Genomic DNA, 17,723 nt, shown 5'->3' with positions numbered 1-17,723 from the left:
TTTGTTTTCTAGTTAAAAAAAAAAATCATCTGCACCTTGGAAAAATTAAAATGCAATTATTGGAAGGCTCCTTGCTTCACTGTTCCTCTAGCATTGCACGTTACCTAATTAGAGTGGAAAGTCAGGGCTGCCTCCTCCGAATGCTGAGTGTGGCTGAGGCCAGGGGGAAGTGTTTGTGTGGCATGTGAGGTCTGCCAGTTCTGCATCAGAGCCCATGGCAGGCACACTCAGGACAGCAAGCTCAGCACATCTGGCCTTACTGTGTCTCCCTTCCCCCTCACCAGGCAACTTCTCCAGAGTGTGCAGATCTGATTGTTTCTAATTGATTCGTTGACCCAGAGAGGCTGCAGCCAGGGCTGGGTGGGCACTGCTGGGTGTGTGTCTGAGCGTGTGCATGCACCCACGTGGGCCGCGTGCACATACCATCAGGGCTATGTAGCAGCATTCCACCTACTCACTGGTAGACTTGTAAAAGCAACCCACAAAACATTTTTAAACAAAACCAGAATAATGACCTTGAAGGTACTGAGAAACCACATTGCATCCTTTCTGGTTGTCGTGTTGCTCTTTTCAATAGTCTGCATTGCTGAGTTGTGACATCCACGTGGCCACAAAAGCATCTTGAGGCAAAATAACATTTAATTTGTCTTTCATTTATTTTTAACTAAGCACACTGCATGTTTCCAAATAAAAATAGACCCACAGTGAGGTACCTGGGCCCAGTGTGTGGAACATGAGCCCTGGAGCCACACCTCTGTGGAGCCAGGCCATGTGAGCTTCCTCTGTGCCTTGTGGAGAGGATGAGGAAGGAGGATGTATTAGTCCTTTTTCATGCTGCTATAAAGATACTACCTGAGACTGGGTAGTTTATAAAGGAAAGAGGTTTAATTGACTGTCAGTTCTACATAGCTGGGGAGGCCTCAGGAAACTTAAAATCATGGCTGAAGGGGAAAGGGAAGCAGGCACCTTCTTCACAGTGCATCGGAGGGAGGGGGGGAAATAACTGCCAAACACTCCTAAAACCATCATCTCTCATGAGAACTAACTCACTATCCCAAGAACAGCATGGGGGAAACTGTTCCCATGATCCAATCACTTCCCAGCAGGTCCTTCCCTGGCACATGGGGATTACAAATCGAGATGAGATTTGGGTGGGAACACAGAGCCACACCACATCAGATGGACCACCCTGTGTGTGGCTGAGCTCCGCAGCAGTTTGATTTGGACATCAGCGAAGAGGATGCTGATTTAGCTCTTTGGGAGCAGGGAGGAGGGGTCGTTTTTAATGAAATGGTTCCCCTGTCCCATTCTCCCCTGCCCTCTGCCAACTCCTTCCCTCCTGAGACATCTCAGGCAAGTTCATGGAAGGAGCCCTTGGAATGGAGCAGTGTGCAGCTCGACAGAGGGACAGCCCATGGTGGAGAGCAGGCGCTCCTTCCTTGGGTAGTCACAGCCCATCCAGGGCATGGGGCTGATGGGCAGAGTCCAGCTGTGCTTAGCCTCCATCCACTCCATGGTGCTATGCCAGCAGAGCCGCTGCCCACCCACGCCCAATGTGACGGCACAGCCAGGGGAGCACTGAGCTCCTACAGCCACCCCATTCCAACATCCGCTTGTGTATCACACAGGGGCATATCGAGGAACTGTCCTCGGGGTTAAACGCCCGTGGGAGGGCAGATGTCAGGTTTCCTAGCAGGCCCTGTTGAGAAGCCCTGCAGTCCCTGCGGGGCGAGACATGTCTTTCCTGGGTGCAGGGAGTGCTGTGGTGGGGAGCCCTGGAGGGTCAGTCCCCAGAAGTGTGGCCAGCATGGGCTTGCCCTCCCCACCCCTGCTGTGGCCACCCTCCCAGCATTCCCCAGAGGGGCTGGCATCCAAGGGCCCCGTGTCATCCCACACGTCCCTTTGCCAGAGCCGCCTTCCTCCCCTGGAAAACGCCTGCCCCTCGTGCAGTGGCTGGCCTGCTGTCCCACCAACACCGCCCATCCTTGGGACGCAGCCTCCACTGCCCTGCATTGCATTTCTCCTGGTGTGTATGGTTCGGGTTTCCTGTCTTAGAGTGAAGTCCTTAGGGGCAAGCACATGTGTGTGGAGACACACATTTGGCTCACGGGCTAGTCCTAACTGAGGACTTCAAGGCCCTGGCTCTCCCAGCGCTGGCTCCACTTTCTCTGGGTCTTCCTCTCTCAAGGGCTCCTGAAGCATTTTCAGAACATTCTGCACAGCCTTCCGGGGCTTGCTGTCCATGAGACCCAGCACAGAACCCTGCTCACGCCCGGGATGTGCAGTGTGAGGAGGCGCTTCCTCCCTCTCAGGGTGTGTGGGTGCAGGGGCATTGCCTGAGAGCCAGGGCCTCTTAAACCTTGTACCCTGGGTGCCTTGCCTGGCTGGCCTCACTTGGTCCCAGCCCTGGGCACTGCAGTTAGACAGATCTGGTGTAGGATCCCAGCACTGGGTGCCCATCCAGGTGACCTTGGGAGAGTTACCTTTCCTTTCCAAACCTCAGTTTCCCTCATCCCGGGTCATGAGGATTAAGTTAGGTGCTATGAGTACATGACTCAGCACACCCCCTGACGCGTATTAGATGCCTGATGGATGCTTGCGGTGGTTATTGTTTTTGTTGGGTGAACACAAAAGCATCATACACAAACCCTTCCCATATGGGCTGAGACTCATAGTCAGCATTGTCCCAGTGTGCCTGCCTCGATTGTGTGTGACGTTGACCGTGCGTGCTGTTGACCGTGCGGACTTGCCTGGCGAGACCAGGGCCTCCCGCGTTCTGAAGAGGATGTGTTTTGTGTCTCTGCTGCAGGAATTGCTTACTTAGGAGGTGTGTGCAGTGCTAAGAGGAAGTGTGTGCTTGCCGAAGACAATGGTCTCAATTTGGCCTTTACCATCGCCCATGAGCTGGGCCACAAGTAAGTATCAGACTCTGTGTCGTCCTGTTTTCTTTCAATCCTTTTTTGAATACAGATTTTTCACTTGAATTCTGTAAGTTCTAAAACAGTGCTGCTCTATGCCTTTGCTGCTTCTGCAATAAAGGACCCAGGTCAGTACACCAGGGTCCCAACCCTCAGGGACCCCACGAGATTACTGCACTGATTGGCTTGGAGAGTTGAAATGTTAATTTCATGTGCACATCTATTCTTAAAGCCAACAGAGTAGAGAGAAGAGGTTCTTCTCAGGATGTCCTTATTTAGTTGTACTTCTTTCCGGGATGAGCATGATCTTTGATTCACTCCAAGTCTATTATTCACATAATGGGATGGATCTTTATACTATTGACTTTCCATTTCCTTTTCTGCCAATTCTAAAGTCCAACTTTCTGAATGTAGAATTTAGTGTCTTAGTTTTGAAGAATTAACAGCTGTGGATGAGAGTCTTTGCATGCAGCGATTCTTCTCTTTAGGATGAAGTAACCATAGAACCTTAGAGCTTGCCTTAGGGGGAGTCTGAGGCAACCTCCTGGAGGGGTTGTTGAGTGGCTGGCCCCGGGTTGTGATCACCTGCAGGAAGCCTCAAGTGGCAGAAAGCCAGATAATGCTAAAACTGTGACCTGAGGGTTATTCTTTTTCCTAGAGTAGGTGTCTGTTTTATGTTTCTCTGAAGGAAAGATTGTGGTATGACTGCTTAAGAACTTAAAAGAAAATTAAATTGAGGAGGCCAGAGCATGCAGAATAGTGGAAAGGTTTATATTGGATTGAATAGAACATAATTAAATGGAAATCTAGTTCTTGGGGGAAACTTACTGTAAAGGTTTCCTAATGACCTACACAGTAAGATGCCTGGGGTCTCAACTGTTAACTCTAGTTTTTATGAGAGTAAAGTCAATGTATAAGAAGGAGTATAAAAGCAATTGTTTTTCTCAAGCATTTGCCATATCTGTGGCTTTACTTTTTGTTTGTTTGTTTATGAGTGATGACTTTTAGTGAGTTTATATTCTGTTCACTTTTTAAAATGCTGGTCCACATCCACTGAATTGATTTTATGACCTTTTTGTTTTGCTTTGTTTTTGCTGTTTTTTTTTTTTTTCTTTTTAAATTATATTTTAAGTTCTGGGATACATGTGCAGAACGTGCAGGTTTGTTACATAGGTATACACGTGCCATGGTGGTTTTCTGCACCCATCAACCCATCACCTACATTAGGTATTTCTCCTAATGCTATCCCTCCCCTAGTCCCCCACCCCCACAACAGGCCCCAGTGTCTGATGTTCCCCTCCCTGTGTCCATGTGTTCTCAGTGTTCAACCCCCACTTATGAGTGAGAACATGCAGTGTTTGGTTTTCTGTTCCTGTGTTAGTTTGCTGAGAATGATTGTTTCCAGCTTCATCCATGTCCCTGCAAAGGACAGGGACTCATCCATTTTTTTGGCTGCATGTTTTTGTTGTTGTTTTGGTTTATCTAGTGCCATCTTAATTGTTTCCATTCCTGTAGAGGGGTTTGGTAGTTGGCCTTTCCCTACCTATTGTGTGTCATGATGTGAGTAGGTACAGAGAGTGGAAATAATGTTATGCGCATTTCCTGGGGTAGGGAGGAAATCCCATGTTATTGACCCAGGACCTGGTGAAGCAAGATGACAAGTTGTCTCTGAGTACACAGTTGTCTCATCTTGACACTATTTTTAAAAATACTGTTGACAATTCTTTGCCCATACTGTTTTTTAAATGAAGTTCAACTGCATTTGTATTAGTCAACTGCATTTTAAATGAAGTTCAACTGCATTAATTTGCAATTAATTATTTGTATCTGAGTTCTTAAAATCCTGTATCCAAGAGTGATCTGCTGGGGAAAAAAGCCATAAATCAGAATGAGTTTGGCAAACATCTTCCCACCATCAAGGGACTGACCCAACCAGCATGCCATAGTACCTAAGAATCAATTACCTAATCATTATGAGGATGCAGGGATATCAGAGTACTTACCAACACCCGAGCTGTTATGGGCCTTTGAATAGTCTTTAAATAAGGTGAGTTGAGCTATAGTTACGTGAACTGCAATGTCCCACGCCAGCATCCAGCAGCATGGCACATGCTAAGTGCCATTTGCACATATGTGTGGGCGCACACATGCTGCATGGAGGTCTTTTCTCGTCAGACATTAAAAATACAGAGGGCCATTTTCTCCCTGATGACCCGTTCGAGTGTGCCGGATCAAACACTGGCCTCCCTGCACCGGAGGTCTGCAAAGATGAATGGTTAGATTCAAACACACTTTAGTACCCTTTAGCTATAGACTGTTTAGAATTTCTTGTAGGACTCTTTATAGCTTGCTATTCAACTCTAATTACCGACAAAAACAAACACCTTATTGTTAATCAAAGCCAATAAATCTTGCTAGCATTTGGCCCTCCCCCTCTTCGGGTAATTACAGGTTTCCCAGGGAAGTCTGTCAACTTTGATTAGTCACAAGTGTTAGGAAGCAGATCCCCGAGGATGAAGCCATGTCCTCCCCATCCGCAGGCCCCTCTGGTTACTGGGCTGTGGTTCCAGGCTACATGGGCTGCTGGAAAACGCCAAGACCAGCCTGCACGCTCAGTGAAGTCACCGGCCAGGCTGTTTCACAGATGCAAAACCTGAAAACTGTTCTATATTTTGGAATACAGTGGATCCATTAAACTCCATACTCCTTAGCTTATGTGAAAAAAGTCTCCAGGTGGCTCACCCACTGGTCCCTTACCATGGAATGTGGTAAAGTGAAACATTTCTGGGGGGAAGGTGTCTGCGTGTGTGCCTTTGCACATAGCACGCAAAGGTGCGGCTCTTCTGTTTGTCACCTAACGTGCTTCGTAGGGCGATTGGTGTGAGCAGCTACCCTAAAATCTGATTGTCAGGAAAAAAATTCCGCTTCTGTATGAGCTACATGTTCCACTTATCAAACAATGAGTTGCACAGATTAACATGATTTTGTTTCTGCGTTGGCTGTCAGAAAACACAAAGCTAGATTTAGGGCTCATTTTCAGCAATTAACTCTCTATATCCTGGAATTATATTTTCCTCCCTCTTCTCTTTCTAGCGTCTCTTTGTATGCATGGTTTTATTTTAAATAGTTCAAACATAATTTATTTGGTACAATAAACTGGCTCTAATCCAATTTGCAATCAAATAGGTCCTAAATTATAATTAAATTTAAAGTTCTTGCCATGGTAATATCAATAATGCTACTTTGGCCATGAATTAATAACATACTAGTGATGTTTAACTCGGATCAGATCTCTCATGTATTGAACACCTACTATGTGCAGGGTACTGTGTGAGATGCTGTGTGTTTATCATGCCATTGAGTCAGTCCTATGAGGTAGGTATTATGTAGCTTTTACTTTACAGGTTAGGAAACTAGTATTGCTTCTTTAAAATTTGTAGTTACTACTTAATATGATTTGGGATCACTTATATGATTATACATACTGCAATAGGCCCATTAAAATAAGGATATAAATTACATGAAATAAATAATAAAGAAGAGAACTTGTAGAGTCAAAAACCAAGGTACTCTCAGTTTAAGGGAAGTAAATGTCCATGTGTATAGCTGCTGCTGGCTGACCAAGGACAATGACCATATCATGGAGAGAGGTTCCCTAGGATACTTGAGTACCGTAGATGAGATTGACAGCTTCTTTTTTTTTTTGAGACCAAACAATGGGCCAGTTATTTAATTAACATAAGTCTGAGACTATTAGAATGGTCAGTAGTTTTGTGGTTTTCCAGAAGCATGGAACAGGCTCCATTTACATATTAATACATAAATGAATCTGAGACTTTAAAAGCTCCCTGCCTGGGGCCTTCTCAAGGATCCTGCCTCTCATATATCATCATTAACTTCCTTGTAACCGCTGAGCTGAAGCTGTGGATTCATTAGAGTAACAGCTTTCTGATTCTCTGCCCTGACAAAGGAGCGGGCTGCAGAAGACTCCCCAGCTCTGCTGTGGACAGGAGCTGGGGGATGGCAAGTCCTGGTGCAGGTGCTGTGTGAGAAGCTGTGGAAGGGCCCCCCTTGCTGCTGCCTGGAGGCAGAGTCCAAGCTGAGCAGCAGTCATGCTGACAACAGCCTGGAGGTTCCTAAATGCAAACGCATGCCCTCGGTTGCCTTCTTGCCCATGAAAGGCTGTTCTGATGGGCAGCTGTGTGCTACCTTTGGGTTCAGCTAGTAATTAGAAATCTTGGCCGTGTTAAGTGTGAGGAAGACAGCTGTGTCCCTTTCCATAGCGGTAGCTTGAGAAATGCACCTTAAAGTGAGTGTATTTAGCCGGGGTCTCCTTTTGCCTTTCTCCATCCCGCGGTGATCATTAGAAAACAGCAGCCCCTGCACATGGGAAGATGGCTACAACAGGCATCTTTTACCGGCTGATCCTTGTTAAGACAGGATCCATGGAAAGGGGACAGTTCCTTGAGAGAAACAGCCCAGCTGGGATGACACGCCCCAGGTTTTCTCCTTCAAGAAACCAGGACAGGGTGCCTTGTCCTGGATGTCAGCATCCAATATGCCAATCACAGTTTGGTTTTAAAGAGAAAGAGGAAAAGCCAGAAGTAAGCATTTGTTTCTCTCAGGCCCCTGCTTTTCAGGCTTAACTCTGGTTGATCATGGGAAGGACTGACCCCTGATGACGGGTAGAAGCTCAACTCTGTGCTGACTGCCCATGAGAAAAAGCAAAAATAAAACCCAGATCAAGGAGGGAGTTGGCAGTAACTTTAGTGTGACTTTAAAGTGACTGGGTGTAATGCAGCTGTTGGAATTGTAGCATCTATTGTTGGCTGTGATTTGGAAGCTCCAGTATAAAAGAAAGTGCATAGCTCTATGAAGGCTGCTGAGAGTGCCTTGTGTTTGGAGGGAAGTGGGTCTGGTATGCTGCAGCTAGGTCCAGGGGAGGTGCCTGGCAGGAGGAGCTGGTCCTAGTGCAGCTGCAGGCAGGCGGGCACAGAACCAAGTGTCCACTGGTCGTTCTGGGCCTAGGTAAGCCCAGGACCCTGTGCCTGCCTGCATCTCAATCAGGTAAGGCAGCAAGCTCCTGGGAGATGTCTAGAGACAGGACCTTCTAGGTCGGGTGACAATAGAAGGGAGGGAGTCTGCTTTGTGCACCATCCACCACCCGCTCAGAAAAACAAAAAGGATATATCTTTATATAGAAAAATAAAAAGCTTTCTCATTGTGGAAAATAAACCTCTGCCTTTGTTGAATTGAGGAGTGTCTGTTAGATAAGCCTGAGCCAGATCAGGGTTCAATAAATGCCTGACCTTGGGAGCCAGCCCAAACCGTGGAAGGTCTCCAGCCCAAGTGGCACCAGCGCCACGCATGTGCTCAGCCTCCTGCAGCCTCTCCTTGGGGAGGAGCTTCTCCAGAACTGCCCCTCCTTGGGTTTCCCCTGGCATCCCTGTGCCCTTGCTTCGGTCAAAAAACCATTCTCTTTCCATTCCTCTCCTGTAGTGGAGAGGCCAAGCCTGTGGCCTCTGGAAAACACTGTCTTGACAAAAGCTGGGAACTTGGCGTAGATGATGCCTGGCAGTGATGCACAGGAGGAGCACTGGGTGTCTAGAAATGCAGTGGCCCAGCCTCACCCACCATTGATTGATGCGCTCGCTCTTGGGGGGGAAGCTCAGGAAGGCTCTCCAGGAGATTCCTCACATCCCAGGTGGAGAACCGCGGAAGACGCAACATCGGAGGGGTCTCGTTGTTACTCTTTCTGGCCTCGCCCGCGTTCCTGCCACCGTCTCTTTACCCGATGCCTCCAAGGCCCCAGTGCTGGGGAGCCAACACGGGGTATCCTTCAGTGCTGAGCCCGGCCATGCTAAAAATAACCTGCCCGCTTCACCTCTCTCTCTCGGTCACCCTGAGTTCCATGCGCCTCGCCACTTCCGAGTGAGCACTCGGAACCCGGCCATTCTGAATGTTGCTACCATAGACAGGCTTAGTCCTGTCTCTACTCCATCAGCTCCCGGGAGACCTCAAGGAGGGCATGGCACAAAGCGTAAAGTGACCTGTGGTGAAGCCCCTGGAAGAATGGGCCGGGCAGAAGCCTGGACCCGGATGAGGCAGGAAAGCAGGTAGAGGGATAGGTGGGCCCTGCAAGGACAGAGGGCAGGTGGGGATGCCACCAGGTACAGGTGAAGCTCGGTCTCCTCTAATTTTCATTACTTTGGATGCTTCCAGCCAGATGTGATGCTGTGCCAAGGTGAGTTTGGGACAGTGGACGTCGGGAAGGATGCCACATTGGCTAAGGACGTGCTTGCCTGGCCTGCAGCTCAGAATGTGAAGGAATCTGATCCCTGAGAAGTGTGGTCCGTGGGCAGTGGGTGGACGCGTGTCTGGGCCGTGATGGGGAGGAGGGAAGGCGGGGAGAGAGCCATGCGAGGGAAATGCTCTCATAACTGGAGTTGACATGGTTCAAATGAAAAGAAATTGTCTCAGTCCCAGAACAGGAAGGAAAGCAAGCCATTATCCAGATGTGTGAAGCATGGAAATGCTTGTCTGTGATTTGTATTAAGAAGGAGCCAGCCGGCACAGTGCTGTGGGGACACAGAATGGACACAGGACAGATCTAGGCAGGCAGGTAGCCCACCAGCAGATGGCCATGGGTGGTGGCTGCTCCTGCCTCAAATGTTTGGCCTTATTGCTGCACCCAGCACAGACATCAGATGGGCCAGCGTTGAAAGGAAGGTACGCAGAGAGGGCTTCTGGGAATGTCATAACTGTTTGGAAATCCTGGAGGGAGAGGGAGCATGCTTTTGTTCTAGTTGGAATTAGGGCAGTTGTGGTTGTGTTCACATAGGGGTTGGCCTTCCTGGAGGAACGGAAAAGGGGGTGCCTTCCCCCAGGAAGGGCTGGAGCCTTGGACAGGCTCTAGACAGGTTTCCCAGCAGGTTCCTGCCTGGGCCTCATCCTCAGTTCCCACTTAGCTCTCACAGCCTCAGGCAGTCTTCCCTTCTCTGCTGAAGGGTAATTGGTGGCGCTTGCAGCATTTAAGGGCTCTCAGGTTTCCCTCTGGGGAGCTTGGAGTGATTCCTGAATACAGTTTCCTCTGCACTTGGCCCCTGCATCAAAGTCAGCGTGTGAGCATCCACTGGGCATGGCAGTCTTACCCAAATTCCAGAGCTGTTCAAAATATGCAGGTCTTATTTCCTTTTATTTGTGTATTTATATTTTACTGATTTTTTATTTTTATGGGTATATAGAAGGTATGTATATTTATAGGTTACATGAGATACTTTGATACAGGCTTGCAATGCGTAAGTCATATCAGGGTGTTTTGCTGGTGAGATTTGTAGGGTTCTTCACTTTGACAAGCCATGAACCTCCTGGTGCCTTGGCCGTGATAGAATGAGCTTGTGACTGTGGAGGACCCATGGGACAGCTGTTGCGCTGCCCCACTCAGCTTTGCCTGATTTCTCGCTTCCTCCCCGCTCCCTTTCTCCCACACAAATAAAAGCAGAATTTCCTTCTGGCCTCTCCCCAGCAGAGAATCGTGGATGGGAGGTGCTGCTGCAGCGACTAGAGCAGCAAGGAGCATTTGTGACTGTGGGCTCTGTCTGAATGGCTCTACTGCCATCAGCAGTAATTCCTCATGGTCCTGCATTCACAGGTTACAGAGAAACTGCATTGCTTTCCTTTGGAGTCTCATCATTGATGTGGAGTAGTATGCGAGGCGACGACATTTCTTCCAGTTGTCTGGAAAACCCAGAGCCTCTGTTCCAAAGAGGACCTCAGCCACAGCCTTCCCAAATCCCACCAAGCCAGGCCTGATGCCTGACTGGGAGGGAGGGAAACTCAAACAGACAGGCCTTAAAAGCCTGTCAGCAAGCAGGCACATGCAGTCCCACCTGTATTTTGAGCAGCATGTCCCAACAGCTGTTGGCTGGATGTCAGCATCATGATAGGAAGTCCAGCCGTGGAGAGACTTCCTCTGCCCCCAGAGTTGTGTTACTGTAATAAGGCAGGTTACACACGCTGTGCTGGTGTTTGTCTCTGCCCCACGAATCCTTTGCATTTAATTATCAGGTAGATTCCCTTGCCTAAAATAATGACATCCAAGATGGTGTTTGAGGAGGCAGGAGGAAAGTTGAGTTTGGCTAAAGAACCAGATTCTGAAATCGCCTCAGAACTTCTAGACTCTTCCAGCAGTTAGCTGCGATGTAGTTTTCTTGTGCCAGAGCTTCTGGCAGCCTCAGCTGAGTGGTTCTTGGAGCTGGAAGGGATGTCCAGAGTCGTCATTTTGCAGATGGTGAGCCACCTCCCTTCCCACGGTGCTATGTGGCTGAGTGGAGTCTCGGACCTGAAGCTCAGGCCACGGCACAGTGCCCTTTCCACACGTGAACAGAACCAGGGCCAGCGCTGAGCCCTGTCCAGGTGGCTGTCTTGGTAACTGGACTCACTTAACCTTTACTTGGAAAGACACCTTTGGCTTACACAGCTAGGGTTGCCTTAGTACTCAGGTGGCAGGGGTGTGATCTGATGCAGCTTTCTCTGTAGAAGGAGTGTCCCCATTCTTCCAGGTGTTTGGTTTCCTGCCTGGAACCCTTGTGCACCTACTGCCCACTGCCGGTGGACAACTTGAAACCAAATACCTGACTTCTCCAGACCTGCCCCTCCTGGGGTTCCCCGTGCCGTCCCTGTGCCCTTGCTCCGGTCAACCATTCTCTTCTCATTCTGGAACTGACCTCTCCTGTAGTGGACAGGCCCAACCTGTGGCCTCTGGAAGAAACCTGTATGCCTTTGGGGATTCAGCCCAGTCAATGGCACATTCTGGGAAAGGGCCCTTCTCATCTCCATCTGTTTGAGGTCACAGATGGCTTGCTCTCACTTTGCGCAAAGGTGGTGGTTTTGCCAAATGGCAGTTGCAGACAGAGAGGGCCAGCAGAAGGGCTCGGGGGATCTGAGAGAGCCATGGAATCATGCACTTTGTTCCTGACATCAGAGCAGAGCACAGACAGTAGTTTCCAGGGGCCGGCATGAGGATCTGGGAATGGCCTTTCTTGGAAAAAAATGTACAGCAGTAGATGAATATAGAATGAGGGAGGTTATCATTTTCTTAGCAAGTCGCTGGAAGCATGAGTAGGGCATCCTCTTGTTAAGCAGAGCCTCACTTCTACAGTGTTGAGAGGACCTGTGCTAAGTAAACCTCAGTGACTCATGCTTCTCACTTGTGATTGGTATCAGCAGCCAAGAGAGAATGAAAGGAAGGCAGGTTGGTCAGTGTTGAACTGAGGTGGGGAAGAGTCTTAGGGTTTTCAAGGCCCCTGCTGATGCTGATGTAGGGAAGTGAGGCAGGCAACCACTGGGAGAAGCTGGGCCCTGTGATGCTGTGGTGTATCATGTCGGGGCCAGAACTTGTGCCTGCACCTTGGCCATGGCTTTCCCAGATTGCATCCAGGTGGATTGCTAAAGAGAAAGACAGGGCATCCACACAGTGGTAGTTTTTAGAAGTCAAACTTGATCATAGTATCCCCCTACCACGGCCATAGCAGATCCAGAAGGGCGCCTACCATGAGGCAGCTTCAGACACTGAAGACAAGTGACAAGATGCCTGCTGACGACCCAAAGGTGTGCATGGGTTGGTTTCTGGTCAGGGGAGCCTTCAACAGGAGCACATGCTCCTGTTATTCCTTCCATACAGGAGCATGTGCTGCTTTGGTAAATGACACCTAGTGAGCCTGTAGTTGGCTGTGTTGGTGGCTCTGCATTGGGGGAGCATCTGAATTAATAAAGGGCCTGTGCAGCTTTGTGACACATGCTCTGTGATCACCCAGGGCTGTCAGAAACTACTCCCAGCAGCAGGAAGAGAGTTATAAAGAAAAAGGCAGTCAACTTCCCGCCAGCTACTTGGTCCACACGTGGATTACTCAGCAGAACAAGCTCGCAAAGTCCCCCTCCATATTTCCGTCCCCCAGTTGAGCCATCCTTTCTGATTTAACAGTTTTCATCTAGAACTCCTACATCCCATGCCCAGTTCAGAATCTGGCAGAGTGAAGAAGCCCCACATTTGGTGCTGCACAACAGCGGAGAAGCACCCTAGGACTTCATCTCGGGCCTTGCACTTTACAGTGTAGTCTCGGACCAGCAGCAGCCGCATCACCTGGGAGCCTGTTGGTTGGAAATGTAGGGCTCAGGCCTGCCAGGGGATTCGTGTACAACATGATAGTTTGAGACAAATAGCTAAGGCATCCAAGGGGTGGACCTTTTGGTTTACCTCATTCCTCAGTCCAATGCTCAGCATTGCAGCTGCAGGTGTATATAACTTGGTGGGTTAAAGCAAACTACTTTTTTTCCATCTTGGTTCTGCAGGGGTGTTTTCGGGATAGCTTTCATACCCTGGCTTTGGAATCTCTTTTCTGGTCCCTGCTCTTTGGCCATGCTTTATTTGCTGGCTGTGCAATGCTAGAAGGCTCCCAGGGGTTGTCGACTGTCTTTGCAATTTGACGCTAGGTTTACATTCAGCCTCCTTTACCACCTGGAGACCAGGTTTCTTAGCAGGTATGCCTTGTACAGCCACCACTGATCCTACCTGTCAATTAGACCTCATTCTAGTCCAAACATTTGACTTGGCACTTTATAAAACCTGGTACATTTTTGGCTAAACTTGAGCATATCAAACTCTTGGATGTTTACAAACTTGTATTGAAACATGCTGGTCAACTTGAATTGGGGTTTCCCGTGAAATGGGGGTTTTCCACATAGAAGATGGAAGGAAGCCGCAAAACTATTGGAAACACTGAAGAAGAATGTTAGACACTCCCTAAAAATTCCCGAAGCAGCCGGTTTTGTGTGTATGTTCTCGTTTTTTTTAAGAGACAGGGCCTTGTGGTGGGGAGTGATAGCTCATGCCTGTAATCCTAGCATTTTGGGAGGCTGAAGTGGGCAGATCACCTGAGGTCAGGAGTTCGAGACCAGCCTGACTAACATGGAGAAACCCAGTCTCTACTAAAAAATACAAAATTAGCTGGGCATGGTGGTGCATGCCTGTAACCCAGCTAGTCGGGAGACTGAGGTAGGAGAATCGCTTAAACCCGGGACGGGGAGGTTGCAGTGAGCCGAGATCATGCCATTGCATTCCAGCTTGGGCAACAAGAGCGAAACTCCACCTCAAACACACAAAAAAGAGGGCCTCGCTCTGTCACCTAGACTGGAGTGCAGTGGTGTGATTGCAACTCACTGCCGCCTCATACTCCTGGGCTCAAGTGCTCCTCCCACCTTAGCCTCCTAAGTTGCTTGGACTACAGGCTCACACCACCCCGCCTGGTTATTGGTGCCCTTTGACTTGCCAAAAAGGCAGACTACAGGTCCCTGTCTGTGAAATGCTGACTTTGCTCTCTTGCCCTTTTTTGGTCTCCCTTTCAGTTTTTATTTTCAGTTTGGGGGCAGAGGCCAAGGTGTGAGCGACTGTGAGGGTCCTAGAGGGTGTCTTCTTCCCACCCTCACTTCCAGGGACTGTGTGTGAAGAGCTGGTCCCGTGGCTGCCCTTTTGGTGAAATACGGAGTTGGCAGGTCAGCCTGTTGGGGTGTCTTGGGTCAGGTATGAAAAGCGTCATTTTCTCTTTCCACATTTGTTATATTATTACCCATGGCCTAGAAGACCAGAGCAGCCTTCAAATGCTGGTTGGAAACTTCTGGAATCTGGGGGTTTAGCATGAACCCTAAAGTCCAGGAACCAGATCACTTCTTGCTTCAACATGAATCATGTGTCCAGAGAAGCTGGTTCACCTCTTACGGGTTGAGCCTGGTACCTGCCTGGCCTTAGTCTTCAGTGGTCCTTGTGTTTATAGCAACTCCTACAAAGTGACTGTAAAACTCATTTCCTTGTACAAGGTGGCTCAGGAAGGAAAGCCAAGAGGGCTGGTTACCAAAGGGAAAGAAAGTCAAAGAGTACCCTAAGGCAATCATGCTTTCAACCTTAGGGATTTGCAAAGGGTTGTGAAGATGCCCCCTTTTGAACACAGTGGGCACGCTGACAGATAGTGCCTGCTCTGACTTTGTCATGGGCATGCCCATCACCATCTCAATGACCCAGCAAGTCTCACCTCACACACCAGGGATGTGCAGTGCACCTTGTACCAGTGGGGGCTGAGGTCCTGGGTGATGGAGGAGGTGATGAGAGGTCAATAGTTGCTTCACATGAGTCTGGCTCTCTTGGTCCAGATTAAAAGAACTTATTTGCAAATGGGAGTGCCAGACCACATTGATAATTGCGGAAAAGAGCAATGAAGAAAGGGAAGGAATGCCAGAGATAGGCAAATGCCATCTTGCAAAAGGGAAATGAGACAAATGGCATACATTTCAACTTATTATATTAATATTGCTTATAGGAAACATTCCCGAATGGCTCATCAAACATAATTTGTGAGCTCTCAGAAATAAAAGAGACAATCCTAGAAGTCATCCAAGGATTGTGCAAAGATAGGGGATGGAAAATTTTGCTCAGGTTTCTGCAAAACTCTCAGCCCTCCTGATGGGGGAAATATGGAAAACTGTGAGCTGGATACTGCTGCAGTTAAAGGAGTTTGTAACAGATGGATAACCTTACTTAATGCATGCGTATTAGTAGAGGGAAGTCTGCCTGTGAAAGTTGCTTCCTGCCTGCCTGAGGGTGCTGGAATTACTGCTTGTGTGTGCTGCCTGAGGGTGCTGGATTCATCACTGCTTTAGTCATGACCTGGCTATGGAGATAGGTAGTATGCTCATTAGACATTGAGATGGCACCAAGATGGGAGGGAAAATGGTATGCAGCAATTCAGAGTCCATGAAGTTGTTGGTCACCTTGAAAAGTGGCCAAATGCAGCAATGAATGATTGCATTTCATTTTTGCCCCATCCTATAATAGTAGTAGTATTTGCATCTTTTAGAGAGTAAGACGAGGCCCAGGACACTCCACTGGTAAATGGCAGAGCCAGGCTTCAGGCCCTTTGTCAGTGTTGAAGTCCATGTACTCGCCATATGCCTTACAGCTTTCCAGATGGCATTTAATATCAGTTGAGTCTCAGATCAACTAATGTACAAGATGGAGGGAGAAATGCAGCTTAATGACAGTATCACTGCCAGCAAGCATATCTGTCCCTACTTCCTTCTCATACTTCATTGACATTACTCATTGATCCCAGGACCTTCCCTTCTCCACTGAATTGCGACTCACAGGCCTTCCTAACTCTAGGCAGCTACTGCCAGTAGATTAGGGCTGGCATAAGAGATGAAACGAATTGACCGTCCCGTAGGTGTGGAGTAATTGTTAGCTGCACACTCACAAAACCAGTGTGTTCTTGTGCTTTATTAACACCAGCCTCATCTTCGGAAATGAAGAAGGCAGTGTTAGTCCTGCCATGCCCTTCAGGGGTTAAGTGGCACCAAGAGGCTTGTGTTCAGCATGGGAAGTCTGTTTTAAGAAGGACTTCAGGAGCCAGAAGCACGCTCATATGCAAGGGAAGGGGATGATGAAGGAAACAGCTGGAAGAACTGAGTGTCTTTATGTGGATGAGGTGTGCAGGGGATACTTTGGAGGATGCCAGGGCATGAGGGGTCTCTGCGCAGTCCCGGATGGCAGAGCTGAACTGGTGTGCTCCAAGTTACAGGGAAAGAGGTTGCAACTTAGTTGAAGAGCGTTCTTAACGTTGGAGTTCTTCACAAGCAATGGGAAATGTTGATTTTCTCACATTGGCGAGTTTGCACAAAGATGCTGCCTTCTGGCTTAGGGGTTGAAGTGGAGATTTTTGGAGTTTGAAGAGGTTTGAAGTGATCTCTGATCTCACTTTAGACCTTCATGTTCTTGATTATGTGACATGGGGTCAACATGCGGGGCAAAAGAGACCAGGATCTGAGCAATGCACGCTGTGGGTTCACAGGCAGTAAGACAAAACTTAAAACATGTATACCCTGTTGAGCAGTGGTAGATCTACGAGCTTATTCTCAGGGCTTTATGTCTATTAATTCATCCCAACTATACCATGGGGTAATTCCTGTCATTCTCTCCATTCTATAGGTAGGGAAGCTGAGGCACAGGGAACTTAAGCAACTTGCCATGGTCCCAGAGTTTATAAGTGATGGAATCAGGATTTGAACCAGGAAGTAAGGTCTCAGTGTCCACACTGCTGACCACTATGTCTGTAGCCACAGACTTTAGCGCTTTCAGATTGCTTTCATGTGCACTGTCCATGTTAGGCATCCTCAGGGAGGAGGCAGGTGGTCTTGGCCCAGGAAAATAGAATGGTCACTGAGGAGCATGTCTGAATTTGGAGACAGAGGAGTAGGCATCAGCCTGATGTAATAGAGGAATAATTAACAAAAGACATGGGGCTGGGAGGAGGAGGAGAGGTGGTGAGCCCAGGCCACAGTGGGACAGGGCCCTATCATTCCTGCCACATACAGGCCCCAGAGCTCTGGGCAGGGCCCCCAGAAGAGAGGGGCTGTGATAGGGGACTATGGGAAGTCTGATCTGGTGATAGCCACGACAGCATGATGGACGGAGGGAAGGTGGTGACAGACCAGAGGCAGGAGCCGAGTTCCCAGGTGGCAGCATTGGTCAGGAGGCACAGAGGAGAGACAGAACCTACGCTGGGCCCCAGGGCCTCAGAGGTTCTGCTAAAATGTGTAGCCAGGGTCTGGTCCCCAAAGAAAAAATCCTGAAGGGAGCTTTACCACAAATCACTTACCCTCCATGTGCCCCAGTGTCCTCGTCCGTATAATGGGGACACTGACAGCCTCAGAAAAACATAAAGGAAACCTTCTCTAAATGTAACCAGATATCCTGGAGAT

The 17,723-nt window shown here is 48.6% G+C and overlaps 1 protein-coding gene across 1 annotated transcript in view; it reads left to right on the top strand.

Moving 5' to 3' along the window:
• Positions 1–17,723, top strand: part of ADAMTS17 (ADAM metallopeptidase with thrombospondin type 1 motif 17) — a 370,865-nt gene that overhangs the window by 147,306 nt on the left and 205,836 nt on the right. The window contains exon 8 of the mRNA XM_025392032.1: positions 2,810–2,915. Coding sequence (XP_025247817.1) covers positions 2,810–2,915 — 106 coding nt within the window. The remainder of the gene's footprint in view (positions 1–2,809; positions 2,916–17,723) is intronic.

The sequence above is a fragment of the Theropithecus gelada genome, chromosome 7b, assembly GCF_003255815.1.
Source record: "Theropithecus gelada isolate Dixy chromosome 7b, Tgel_1.0, whole genome shotgun sequence".
In the NCBI taxonomy this organism is placed as follows: Eukaryota; Metazoa; Chordata; class Mammalia; order Primates; family Cercopithecidae; genus Theropithecus; species Theropithecus gelada.
Note: the sequence above shows the minus strand (reverse complement) of the source record. Positions and strands in the feature narration are given on the sequence as shown.